Raw genomic sequence first — 13,187 nt, 5'->3', positions numbered from 1 at the left:
TAAAAAATGAAATACTTCAAATAAATAAACTGGCATTTAAAGGGTTAAATTCCTGAAAATGATTGAATGTTTGGTAGTTTTGATTAGGTTACAAGTTGTTTAAGTGATTTATGAAAAAAAAGCAGAAAAATATATTGATATATGATGATTTAATAAGTTTTTGTGTGCGTGGACATTTTTGCCACGAAGGTGTCGAGAGTAAGTTTTTTTAAGGTGTGTGTGTGTGTGTGTGTGACGCGCGCGTGCGTGCGGGTATGCGCGGGCGTGTATGTGTGTTCATTGCTTATGGTTCATTGTACAGAAACGCCCCCAGCTACCTTCTTCAATGGACGTCACGCCGTGTTGACGTCACCGCGGAGCCACGCTGCACAGTTATGGAGCCGTATGGAGCCAGTCCAAACAACTTTTCCAGAGGAACTGCACACCACAACGCGTCCAGTCGTCCATCAAAGTGCTGAGATTTACCAAAGTAGCAGAAAACATCAGCCGAACACGTGACGAAAAGTTAGCTTAACGACTTAATTTTGCTTTTGAGTGTATAATTCAGTTCTTTTCTTACTATATAGTTATTTCTCCTTACAACTGTCGTCTCTTTTTGGAAGTTACGATGAGGAGTCTGCGGTTGTTGTTCCTCGTCGGGCTGGCGTCTGGGTTTATCAGTGAAAAAGTAAGTAGCTTTTCATTTCGGCTTAATTTAAAATACCGAAAAACTAACGTTATGTATAAAACCTGAATGTTATTTGGGTCGTTGACATTGCCTTTCTTTTATCCCGAGAAAAAACACGAATAAGCCTTTGAGATAGCTAGCTACATTTAGAAAATGCCAGCCTACGTAACGTTTAATTATGTTTGTTTTGTTTTTAATTATGTTTTTTTTTTCATTCATGCTGTAACGTTACATATGACGTTATACCGTTCTAACGTTAGCTTCAGTATTCTTTTTTTTAACATCCTTTACCACCTGGACGTTTTATATAAGTCTGTACTAAAATATGTCAAACTGTGTTAAACTACGGACTGATTCAGGGTTTACTGATATTCAGACTGTGTATTTAAGCAAAGTTCAGGCGTCCAGTTGGTGTTAAGTTCACACCGGGCCAAATTCTGTTCAGCCTTTATGCCCCTAGCTTTGACATTTAAACCCAAACCTCCTGGCCGTAATTTTCCATCATCACAAGGCTTGTGTCCGGTTTTAAAATGTCCTTTTTTGCCAGATGAAACTCTGTATCACAATCTAATGAATATTTAACTGAATGACTAAATCCTGTCTGTCAAGTCAAATTCCAATTGTCCCCCAGGATTAATGTTTTGAATTGAATTGTGTGTGTGTGTGTGTGTGTGTGTGTGTGTGTGAGGACAGGCGACAGGCTAAAGCAGAGCTCCGTGCATTGTCACAAGTGCAAAAACCTTCCTCTTTGCATCATTTATTTACTGTAAAAGTCCCAACAGCCAGGGAATTTCGCCACCTCTCCAGAAATGCATGACATCTATGATTTATGGACTGTATATATAGTGAAAGGGAAAGCGCTGAAACCTGAGACTGTCCTGCTCGAAACGTGTGGCCGGAGATGGCAAGGCAGTAAACGTTGGCTAGATACTGAAAGAGTTGTGTGGGCAGAGAGAGAATAAATACAGTTTAATGTAATTTGTTTTCTACACCTAAGGGCCCATGAGTTTTACTCTGAGAACATGTATTATAAACGGATGTGATTACTGGAAAAACAACTTTTGAACTGCTTACTTTTACCATTGTGTAATGTAAGTCATACTCTACTCTACACATGCTTTGATTTCATATTACTTCATGCCACTAATACACAGACTCCAGTCCTAAATTGCTGGGCGTGAAGGATCAAACTATCTGTTTCTCTGAGTGTGGCTGTAGAATTACTGGTTAGTCAGTCAGTGACGTTGCTCCCATCTAAAAGATGAATGTTGAAACGGGCTTTTGAGTTTGTGAGCCAGTAGATGTGTCATTTTATGGATGGTTGACTCACAGTGAGTCCCACCAGGCTAGTCCAGGCAAGCATCTAACTGCGTGGGCTACACACACCCAACCATAGTAGGCAAGAGAAAGCCTGTGGCACTGGCTCTTTATTAATGGTTATTTTCGCACTGCTTCTGAAACCCACAGATGACACAAATATCAAATACAAATACATTATTGTAATGATGATAATCCATGAATGTAAAAATAGAAGGTTGACATTCCTAGCTTTGGAGAATTGGTATGTGTGTGGTCTACCTGAAGTTCCATGTGCTCTCAGTTTATCAGTAGCCCAGTATTAGTCACAACACTGTTCTGTATATGAAGTGAAGACTGTTCACATCCTGTCTGTCTGACAGCATCTGATTTGCTGATTTGTTTTTTTATTTTTTACAATGGTAAATACCACTTCTTCTTACCAGGCATCACCACATATTGGTGGTCAGGGAAATCTCTCTCATACTGCTCTTTGGTCCACCACGAAGCTTTTAATATTGTAAGCCTCTTAACTGATGAAAACATGTATGTTTTGTCAAATAGTGTGGGCTAGGACCTTAAGTTTGGGATCAGCAGATTCAAAGAACTGTGATTCATATCTCAATTAAGTGCATTAATATTCTACTATGTGTAAAACAAAAGGAGCTATTGTGTATTTCTATACAATCCTACCAATTGTAACAACAATTACTTGATTTAAGAATCAAGAGCCAAGAATTGGAATTAGTATCAAATACTTGCTTGCCTTTTGTGAAGCCTTTGAGGACAATAACTCCTGTTAACTAAACAGACACATTTAACATAGGAGGAGAAGGGGGGGTCAAATGTTTTATGACCGATAGCCTTGGTCAAACATACCCCCTCTAACACAGCACTGGGTGCTGCTGTTATGTAGCTGGTGATGACAGGTCTGCTGTGTACTTTTGGCTGTTACACAACCTCACTCTTGATCTGACTGCTCTCTCATTATCATTTGACATCCCGCTCATTGGGGAAATATTTTACTGTAATAGCCATCCAGCAGACTAAACAAAAATATGGATTTGTTGATTACAAGATTTAATGTGTGTGTGTGTGTGTGTGTGTGTGTGTGTGTGTGTGTGTGTGTGTGTGTGTGTGTGTGTGTGTGTGTGTGTGTGTGTGTGTGTGTGTGTGTGTGTGTGTGTGTGTGTGTGTGTGTGTGTGTGTGTGTGTGTGTGTGTGTGTGTGTGTGTGGTCAAGTCTTCCAGTAATCCCTATTGCTAACTTCTTTCTGGCAAGAGGGATTGACCAAGTGATAGCTGATTTTATTTTGGCCTTTGTGTTACATTTTGTATGTTATCTGTAAGTGTATTTTGAAAACAATTAATGTTGAATTAATTGAATAATCGATTATTCAATCAACAGAAAATGATTCGCCAGTACCTCTGATAATCAGTTAGTTATCAAGCATAAATGGCAAACTTTCTTGGGTTTTCAGCTTCTCAAATGTGGCATTTTGCAGCTTTTCTCAGTATTGTATTGTACACTAAATATGTTTGAGTTCTGGACTTCTGGTTGGACATAACAAGGAATTTGAAGATGTCACCTTGAGCTGGGAATTTGTGATCTGCATTTGTTACCATTTTTTTTGACATTTGATCAACTTCCTTAATAATTGAAAAGAAAACTCAACAGATGAATCAATAAAAAAAATGGCTGTTAGCTGCTGCCCTCCTGGGCCTGCTCCCATAATAGGGATTGGCAAAAATGTAATTATCAATATAATCATGCATAGACTTTAAGCATAACTTTTGAAAAATATGATCTTGTTAACCTTCATACAAACCTCTGTTTGAGTTGTCTTCTGTTTCTCCCAGAGCACGTTGTATTATTATCTAAAATGAGTTTTACAGTGTAGTTTTAGTTTTTAGTGTAATGTATACCAGTGAAATATCATTTGGATTATTTTATGTATGATTGGGACATCTACCATATTGTCATATTTATTGATATTGGAATATATCCTTAATATTGGTGATAATGATTTCAACCACTTATGCGAGGGATTCTGTTTAAAGTACATGTGGTGGAGGTGGTGTATTTGGCAGTCATCAGTTCAGCAGCACTTGATTTCTGTCACAGAAATAGTATTAGTAGTTGTTATTGTTGTTTTGGCCTTTTTATAAAGGAATCAGCATGTGGGTCAGTGACAAATAAGGGTTGGGCAGATGAAAAAATGAAAAAACTTTGAAAAAGATTTTTTGAAGGCATCCTTGAGTTTCGTTAAAATGTATATTTTGTGTTATTGTACATTTTATTTCATTTGAAATAGGATTTTCACCATTTTTTTTAACAAAGGTAGGACCAAATGGACCTAAAATGTCAATTGGTGTAACCACAAAGGAATGATTAATATTTAATATTTCATCCACTACATTGTTTGTGAGTGCACTCATACAAATATAACTATTACCTATTTCCAAATTTCAGCCAAAAATAGATTTGATTAGGATTACTTCTAAATTTAAATTATATTTGTTATTGCAATATCAAGTGGTAGGCGTGCTGGAAACATTTGTTTTCTAAATAATCTTGGACAAATTGTGTAAAAAGTCTTAAAATTGTGTTTCTACAGTGGAGTAGAGTATTACATTTTATCAAACATAAATTTACCTGCACATTATCATTTTTTCAAGAAAAATACTGGTTACCCCATTTGACACAAACCAGTTACACCACCTGACGTGATGCTTGTAAGTGACACTAAACTACTGAACTTGGCATTTAATTTCATTTCAATGACAAATATTTAAATATATTATAACTCATTAGATTAAATTAAACAACTAACATCTTAACAAATTGTGTGTGAACAGTATTTGTGTGTGAGAAAGAGGTAGATAGATGAAAGAGAGAGGGAGAAGCAAGTCTGTTTAGGGTTGTGCATGCCCTTTAACATGTTTACAGGTAAAGAGCTCATATTATGCTTTTGGGATGTCATAGGTGTACAAAGTGAAAAAGCCCAAAGTCCCCCCCAAAGGGACTTACCATCTCCAACAGAAAACACTGTTCACAAACTGCTCCAAACAGCTCTATTGTAGTCCAGCCTTTACTTCAGAGACAAACGTGGTCACTTTGTAACACACGTTATAATGCTCACCTAGCTGCTAGCGTGGCACGCCCTCATACTCTGCTTCTGACTGGCTAGTAGTCCTTACCTAGCTACTGCGCATGTGCGACTCCCAACAAAGATGGAATAGAAGTGAGATCTCATTCTGTAGCTAAAACAGAGAGCTAAACACACAGGGTGAAAATAGGAGCTGCAGCAATGTGCAGTACAATAAAAATATGGTGTTTTTGAAAATTAAACCATGTTAAACTATTCTGGTACAACCTCTAAATGCAATTATTAACCTGAAAATGAGCATAATATGACCTCTTTAACTTATTCTGGTGCATTTATCGGAATTCAATTTGATAAACTGCATTTTTCAATGGCATTTTTAATATTTAAGTAACATTTTATACTTAAATAATCCTTGAATTTTTTAGGTATTTTAAAGTTGCTGTTCTTGTAAAACATTAGAGGTCACAGTTCAACTGCCTCATTCTGTGTTATTAAATTGTTAAGAAATTATTGTAAAATTGCAATGGAATGATATGGAAATTTTAATTTAAGGGTAAAACTTTTTTTAAACACTAAGGCCTTGCACTATAATGACTTAGCCTAGCCAAGCTAAATAAGCTATCTTAATTAAGTGTTGGATAAATTACCACCACTTTTAAAAAATTCAAACAAAAAACACATACAAATAGTTCTGAATAGTATTAAGTTCATATAACCTCTTGGACCAGTAACTGAACTAGTTATATTTGAAAAGATTGGCCAAAAATTGAGAGGCTTGTAATAGGAGTCAAATGGTGTAACCGGTTACACCATTTGACATTTCAATGTAAAATCAAATTAGTCAGGCATTATAATGGACACATATATCAGCATATGGCCTTGGTGTAAATAATCAAAACACTGTTTTTACACTAAATACAAATATTTATTCAACATAATTTTTTTTTCTATGTTTTACTTGGGTCATACCATTTGACATGTGAACCAAAGAACTGAACTTAACCTAAAAATGTCTTATTAACTTATATTTATCAGAGAGTTATTAACCTTGTGATGCAGCAGTTATGCTGATCAGGGTCCTTTTCTCTGATGTAACTTCCTGTCATGTGGTCTTCTTGCTGATTTTAACAAAATGGCACCTTAAATGGTGGTTACACCACTTGACATTTCAGGAAGCTAGCATGACTGACAGGATTCCCTAAATTATTAAAATAAATATCAGCATCATTTTAAAATATATTGGAAATATGTATAATAACCTTTAATTTACGTTAATGCCCAAGTAGTTAATGGGATCTTTTATTAAGAAATTTGACCTTTTTAAGCAAGATAAAAATTTTGGTACAAAGTTTTGACGGTTACACCACTTAGACATTTTTGCCATTAATCGCCAATTATTCTCTTAAAATTAATTAAAACCAAACTCTTTAAAATATGGCCTCTAAAAAAGTAGGTATTAATGTAATTTGTTTGTCTTTTTTTTAAATTAAATGTATTTAAATTTAATTTAACCTTATAGACACAAAAAAATGTGCGTCACGTCATTGACCCATGTACATTGTGTGTCTCCTTCATTGGGACTGTCCAATCAATGTAGGCATGAGCTCTCTTTCAAAGAGACCAAACAATCTAGATTGTGTCCAACCTGGAGCTGTGAGTTTGACAGTAAATATAAGACCGCTCTAATTCTCTTTGGTCATCCACATTAATTAAATAAAAACAAAAGTTATTTTATTTAAAAGAAATGAAATGTCTGCTTATGTGTGTGGGGCACAGCATCTGCTTTTGTAATCCCCCGCTGGAAGCCAGCAAGAATGCGAGAGCCCCTTCTGCTAGTCAGCCCTGGCATTGTGAGACTCTGCTGTCTTGTGTGTTTGGCCACAATGTGAACACAACATCTGGTTTCATCTCCTAATGCTTTTCTCTTGTTAGCTCGAATAAAAATATATCTCAGGAGTCCCAAAGAAAAGTAAGTTTAAAAGTTTTTATTATGCCTTGATCCACAGTAGTTTATTGATACCAAAAATATGTTCCCAAGCAGAATGAAGTGTCTGGTGAAGAGCATTTGCCTGCAGTTAGTGAATAAATACACACATTTTAGATCTGTATCACTTCTTATGTCACATCTCACTTCTTAGGTATACTGCCAAATGAAAGGCTAGCATTTGTAATCCCTCAAGTGTGAATGTTTATTGCACTAAAAGATTCTCCTCCTACACCTGTTTCAAGAGACACATACAGTACTGTCTCTCTTCTTCCCTTCCTTTCTCCAGTCTCCCTCGTTTCTCCCTCTCTCTCAGCACCTGTGTTAGTGGAAGCATAGTATACATACCAGACATATTTCAGGTCTCAATGGGCTGTGTGTCTAGCCATTCCTCATTTTTTTAAATATAAGACTCATTATCAGGTTGCTTTCTTTGATTAATGTGTTTTTCTAGTCTTCCCAAGCTGTTTTGATTATTTTTTATATATATATATATATATATATATATATATATATATATATATATATATATATATATATATATATATATATATATATATATATATATATATATATATATAATATATATATATATATATATATATATAATATAAATATAAAAATATAAAAAAAACAAATTTCCTTTTTTAGCCGTTTGTTATATTAACATCTTTCTGAAGTTATTGCAGCTTGTTTCATTCTTCAGACATAGAGACAGTCATATTTCAGCAAGCTGATGAATAACTTAATCAATTCCAGTACCTCATCGTTTTGGTTGGAGTCTACTTTCTAGTGTCAGACTAAGCTTTGGATGATGGGACAAGTAGGGTTTTGGTTTTCATCAGACTCCTATGTGTAGTGTTTGGGTTAGTGGGAGGTTTTCCTACACAACATAAAACATGTTTCCCCCCCCATGTGTGTGCCCAGTTCTCTGTTCTGTGTGTTGCCTTTGAAGCTGCTCTATCTCTCCCTCCTCCTCTGAAATACACTTAGATCTTTGCTGTCCAGCTCTGTGAAGTCTCACAAATTACTGCCATCACAAATTACTGCCACAAAATAAAACTTGCCTCCATCTACTGTACATGCTACAAGTATGGATGCAATACACACTATGGTTAAACTGACAGACACCAGTGAACACTCTGGCATATTTGGCCAGCATAGGTCATTGGCTGTGGAAGGTGTTGTCTTACTCCCAAACTGTAGAAACGTTCACATGTTTTCGATTAGTGGAGGGAATTCTGCAAGTTTGAATAAAGGAGATCTGTGTCTCCTCGTCTTTTCTGTCTTTGGTAGTATTTCTCTTTTGCTTGAATCATAATATCATTTTTTTTCTCTTTTCCAGCTCTTTGTCTCCTCCTTTTCCACATCAGATGACATATACCTAGAGGGCCGAACGTCAGGTGACCTCCCCATAGATGATGAAGATGGTGATGACGGCGGATCAGGCTCTGGATCCGGAGGCTTTGGTAAGGAGACCACTGTCTTTGTTTTGTAATTGTTTTGCTTTGTTATTTTTTATCAATGGTAATCAGAGAGAGAGAATGTGGCAGTCAACATTGATTGTGTGGCGGGCCGCCACAAAAATATCAATGTATGGGAAACACTGATTTTGGTTGCAACATCACATTCTTTGTTTCAGTGGGACTGATATCCTGTTAGTCTTAGTGATTTTGGAAAACCGAGACCATAAAAAAAAGTCCTTACAAACAGTTACAAAGTTTTCTAATCTACTCTATCCGCCCATTTGCAAATGTCAGACAAATGAGCCATATATGTACGGTAGACACAAGTGCTTAGTATATTCAGACACAGAAGCACTCACTCACTGTGTGCCAGATGTTTGACCTGAGGTAATGTGGAGTTTACCAGGTGAAATTTTATTGGAAGCGCACAGATGTCCAACACTCTCTGCCTCATTATCAATGACTCACCTTTAAGCCCACAGTGAGTAATGTGTTAGAACATTTAGCGTGATAACAATAAAAACTAAAATGTGTTTAGGCGTATTCCAGTAAATTATAAAACTCCCAGATTGCATTCCAATACCGGGTGTGAAAGGAACTGGTTAATTAACCTCTTAATGTCACATTTAATTGCATCATTATCCGATTCAAACCACTTATCTACAAAATGTCAACTTTGAGCTGCCCTGTTTAGTTTTGTGGCAATTTATTTTGTAGATATTTAGATTATATTAGATTATATAATATTTATCTTATGAAGTAGTAGACTATCCTTAACCCATAAAGTAACTCTTAATCCTTAACTGAAAAGAAATTGATGATACATTTGATCTGCTTTCACAGATGAAGAGATATTCAGGAGGTTCACTAACTTCTCTCAGACCACAGTCTCCAAAGAAACGGTTCCAACTCAACCACCGCCAGCAGCAGACTCTCCTCACAACCCATCAACTACAGCAGCAACCAAAGTGAAGGACACAGAGACAACACCATTCATATTAACTAATGGGGACAGCAGTGATGAAGAGGTAGAATATTGCTTTTCCTTTGATACAAATCCTTATCTCAAAGAAAACTCTGTATGACTGTAGTCCCAAGATAAACCACTAGTAGACTATTTAAAAGATTCAAACAAATATAAAAATTTAAAATACAGGGGCATAAGTATAGACACCCCTTTGTTAGAGGCAGGCAGATTTTTATTTTTAAAGGCCAGTTATTTCATGGATCCAGGATACTATGCATCCTGATAAAGTTCCCTTGGCCTTTGGAATTAAAATAGCCCCACACCATCACATACCCTTCACCATACCTAGAGATTGGCATTGGGTACTTTCCATAAAATAATCTCTCAATGCAAATCAAACCAGCTATTAGGCTAACTGAAATAAAACCATGCCAATCTCTAGGTATGGTGAAGGGTATGTGATGATGTGGGGCTATTTTAATTCCAAAGGCCAAGGGAACTTTATCATGATGCATGAATCTATGAAATAACTGGCCTTTTAAAAATAAAAATCTGCCTGCTTCTATCCTCCATGTCCTCCTTGGCTACTAGCAACTGCGTGGAGTTGGAAGGGGGGGGGGGGGCACGATACGGTCACGGAAGGCTTGTATTATGTGGACGTGCAACAGTTTTGTTGTCATTACTTATAATTCTTCATGGGGGCGACAGAAACTACGCATTAGAGCTTTAACTACTGCTTATATTTCTCTAGGTGACAGCTGATTGGTTTACAGAGAGCTCCACCAGCAAGCCTCCCAGTGAAACTACTGCAACCAAATTCGGCATAGACATCACTGTAATCAATGATATCGTCGAGGATAACAGTCAGGATAGGTGGAATGTCTCAACACCCAAAAACCACGAAGACGAAGTCCTGATTGCAGATCGCGAAAATGATCTTAAGGCCACCAACGGCAAAGGCAGAATATATGAGATGGACTCTCCGGCAGAGGTGACCTCTGAGAACATGTGGGAAAGGACGGAAGTGCTGGCAGGTAAGGACAGATTTCCACTAGGCTTAACAGCATCTTTATTGTCCCCACATTTATTATCTGGTTTAATGAGGTAAGTCAGGGTTAGGGTTAGCATCTGAAGATTTAACAGATGATGATAAAGCATAATTTGCAAGCAGGTTATTTTCTGTTGGACAACTTTTAGAATATTAAGATTTAGATTTTTGATTATTACGTTTGGCCAAATATTGTCAAGAAAAAGATAATATCTCAATGTATTTTTTTTTTTATGCCCTCTCCAGCGGTGATAGCTTGCGGAGTGGTTGGATTCCTCTGTGCTGTTTTCCTTCTCCTCCTAATTGCCTACCGTATGAAGAAGAAGGACGAAGGTAGCTACAACCTGGGAGACACCAAAGATTCCACAACAGCCTATCAGAAAGCACCTACCAAGGAGTTCTACGCCTGAACTGACCAGTAGGGACTTTAAATGGAGTGTGTCTCCTCCCAATCAGGAAATAAGAATGGATCTATAAACAACTGAAGATGATCCCTCTTGATGAAGTTTGAAGACAAGCACCTCTGTTCTTCTTCAATGCTCTCACCATTATTATTTTTTCTCATCTTCCTCTTCTATTCTTTCACATCTCATTGGACTTGGTTCTGCATTACAGAGGAATTGATTGTCCCATTTAGCAGAGCTACAGCCTGAAATGTCCCAGCTCAGCTTAACAACATTGAGGAAGTTCACAGAAACATATGAATTGCCTTAACACATTTTGAATGCTGTTAATTGAAATGGTACCACATATGGGGTTAGTATTACAAAGGTCCTTCACAAATGTAAACCCTTTTCCTGTTATTTGAGGTCAAATTTGCTCTTTTTTTTTTTAAACATTTTTCATTGTTGCATTTCATTTTCTGTACGCTTTCTTCGCTGAATCGATGATTTGTTTTTGTTGTTATGAGGAATTTTTCATATGCTGTCCAGTATTTGAATGAGAGATGATGTTTCTCTGCAGGTACATATTTTTGTTGCTTTCTTACAGATTTCTGACACTTGTAGAACTGACCAAATATAAATGTGCTTTAATTGTCTTTTGGAAAATTATTTTTACTAGCCTTTTCAATGTGTTTTGATGTTTTAGAGATTATATTTCCGTAAGCCATTTTTTAAGAGATTTCAGCTATTGTATTCATACAGTGGTTGCCGTATGTTGGCCCTCAACTTTGCATCCAGCATTAGTCATATTTTAAGGACTATTTTATTTGATGACTGAGTGCAGCAAGCACGTGTAACAGGATTCCTCAGGTAAAGCCAAGGCTAATGACTATAATTCAGAAACCGTAAAAGTTACCAACGATTTCTGCCAAAACACAACACATTCCTTTCTGACTGTCAAATGCATACAGCTACCATAGCAGGTTTGGACTTAAAGGGACAGTGATAATGTAACTGACAGGATTATCAAAAATCTGTAATTTATTCATGTCTTACAAATTATTTTCAAATAGTTACAATGTTAGGTAGTGTAGGCATGTCAGATTTTGCCTCAACCAGCCAACCAAAGGGAGCATGGGACCTTCTAGAGAATTTTAGAGATATTCCCTTTTCACAGCACATCATTGTTATGTATACACCCTGTTAAACAAATTATTTAAGTGAAAATATCAGGGATTTGCCCTATGTATAGTGTCTGATGAATTTTAAGCATCTACCTACTGCTTTTTATGAGTCAAAAAACTAAACTTGCTGATCAGTGGTCGATGCATACAGAGAGGTGGGGCTAAGTGGTTAAACTATCTAATCTAATTGAAATTATATTGTTTTGTATTTCTATGGCTTTGACTTTTAAATGTTAAATATGTATAGGCATTCTTATAGGATTGTAATAGCTATTTTTGTTTGTTGCCCCTGTCTGTTGCAAAATTTGTAGCAGCAGTTTTTGTGCCTATTAACTGTTTGATTCCCTTTATTTTTTGTCCTTTAGTCAAGTCTACTTAATAGTGTTTACATGATATAAATACATTTGCCATAATTTAAAATACGTATTATTTTGAAGCAATTCTAGAATAACAGAATGCAAGCTAACTATTCACCGTGGCTGGAATAAACAAGACAATTTTATCACTACTAACCTACTGTGACTTACTGTTGATAACGTAAAATTTGTTGAGCACTTGAATCCTCCGTGCCTCACAAAATACATTGTATACCTTCATTTACAGTTGCTTTGACCTGTTGAGCTGTACAGAACCTCAACTGGAATGTTTCTGTTCCAGTGTGATCGAGGAAAAACTGACATTTCTGTTCTCCATACCAACAGAAAAAACATAATAAACCCTACTCATAGAGGGTTAGGACAACAGGTTAGCACTTGCCAGCAATCCAACAGGTGATGACACACTAAGCGTTATCTTCTAGAATCTTTGTAAGTTTATACAGTATGTTGATGATACTATAATTTAAATGTATTAATTTATACTTGCTTAGACTATAATCCAAGTTATGTCAGTGATTTATTGGGATTGTACAGTATTTACTCATGATTGAAGCCTCTTTGTGCCTACTGCTCAGTTTTTGTTTTTAAATATATGTTTTCCGTGTATTTGATGAGACTCGGTTAATTCATTTTCATTATCAGTTGTCTAGCTTTTTTAAAATACTTGTTTTCATATAAAGACATTTAATAAATGAATAAAGTAGAA

At 36.3% G+C, this 13,187-nt stretch overlaps 1 protein-coding gene across 2 annotated transcripts; it reads left to right on the top strand.

Moving 5' to 3' along the window:
• The first annotated feature begins 323 nt into the window (after window positions 1–323).
• LOC114557786 (syndecan-2) lies at window positions 324–13,187 on the top strand. Of its 2 annotated transcripts, XM_028581440.1 has the most exons (6): window positions 324–504; window positions 603–667; window positions 8,402–8,525; window positions 9,366–9,550; window positions 10,241–10,523; window positions 10,784–13,187. In XM_028581440.1, exons 2-6 carry the CDS (start codon window positions 608–610, stop codon window positions 10,945–10,947), a joined length of 816 nt encoding a protein of 271 aa, XP_028437241.1. In that variant the 5' UTR covers window positions 324–504; window positions 603–607; the 3' UTR covers window positions 10,948–13,187. The 2 variants fall into 2 exon arrangements, with proteins under 2 accessions (XP_028437241.1, XP_028437240.1); XM_028581439.1 differs by having other exon boundaries at window positions 324–667.

Source organism: Perca flavescens, chromosome 6, assembly GCF_004354835.1.
Source record: "Perca flavescens isolate YP-PL-M2 chromosome 6, PFLA_1.0, whole genome shotgun sequence".
In the NCBI taxonomy this organism is placed as follows: Eukaryota; Metazoa; Chordata; class Actinopteri; order Perciformes; family Percidae; genus Perca; species Perca flavescens.
Note: the sequence above shows the minus strand (reverse complement) of the source record. Positions and strands in the feature narration are given on the sequence as shown.

Bases quoted from the DNA above. Each gene is read 5' to 3' on its own strand.
- LOC114557786 (XM_028581440.1), top strand. From the start codon at position 608: ATGAGGAGTCTGCGGTTGTTGTTCCTCGTCGGGCTGGCGTCTGGGTTT. The intron at 8,526-9,365 runs GTAAGGAGACCA...CTGCTTTCACAG, and splicing joins CTCTGGATCCGGAGGCTTTG to ATGAAGAGATATTCAGGAGG. The intron at 10,524-10,783 runs GTAAGGACAGAT...TGCCCTCTCCAG, and splicing joins AAGGACGGAAGTGCTGGCAG to CGGTGATAGCTTGCGGAGTG.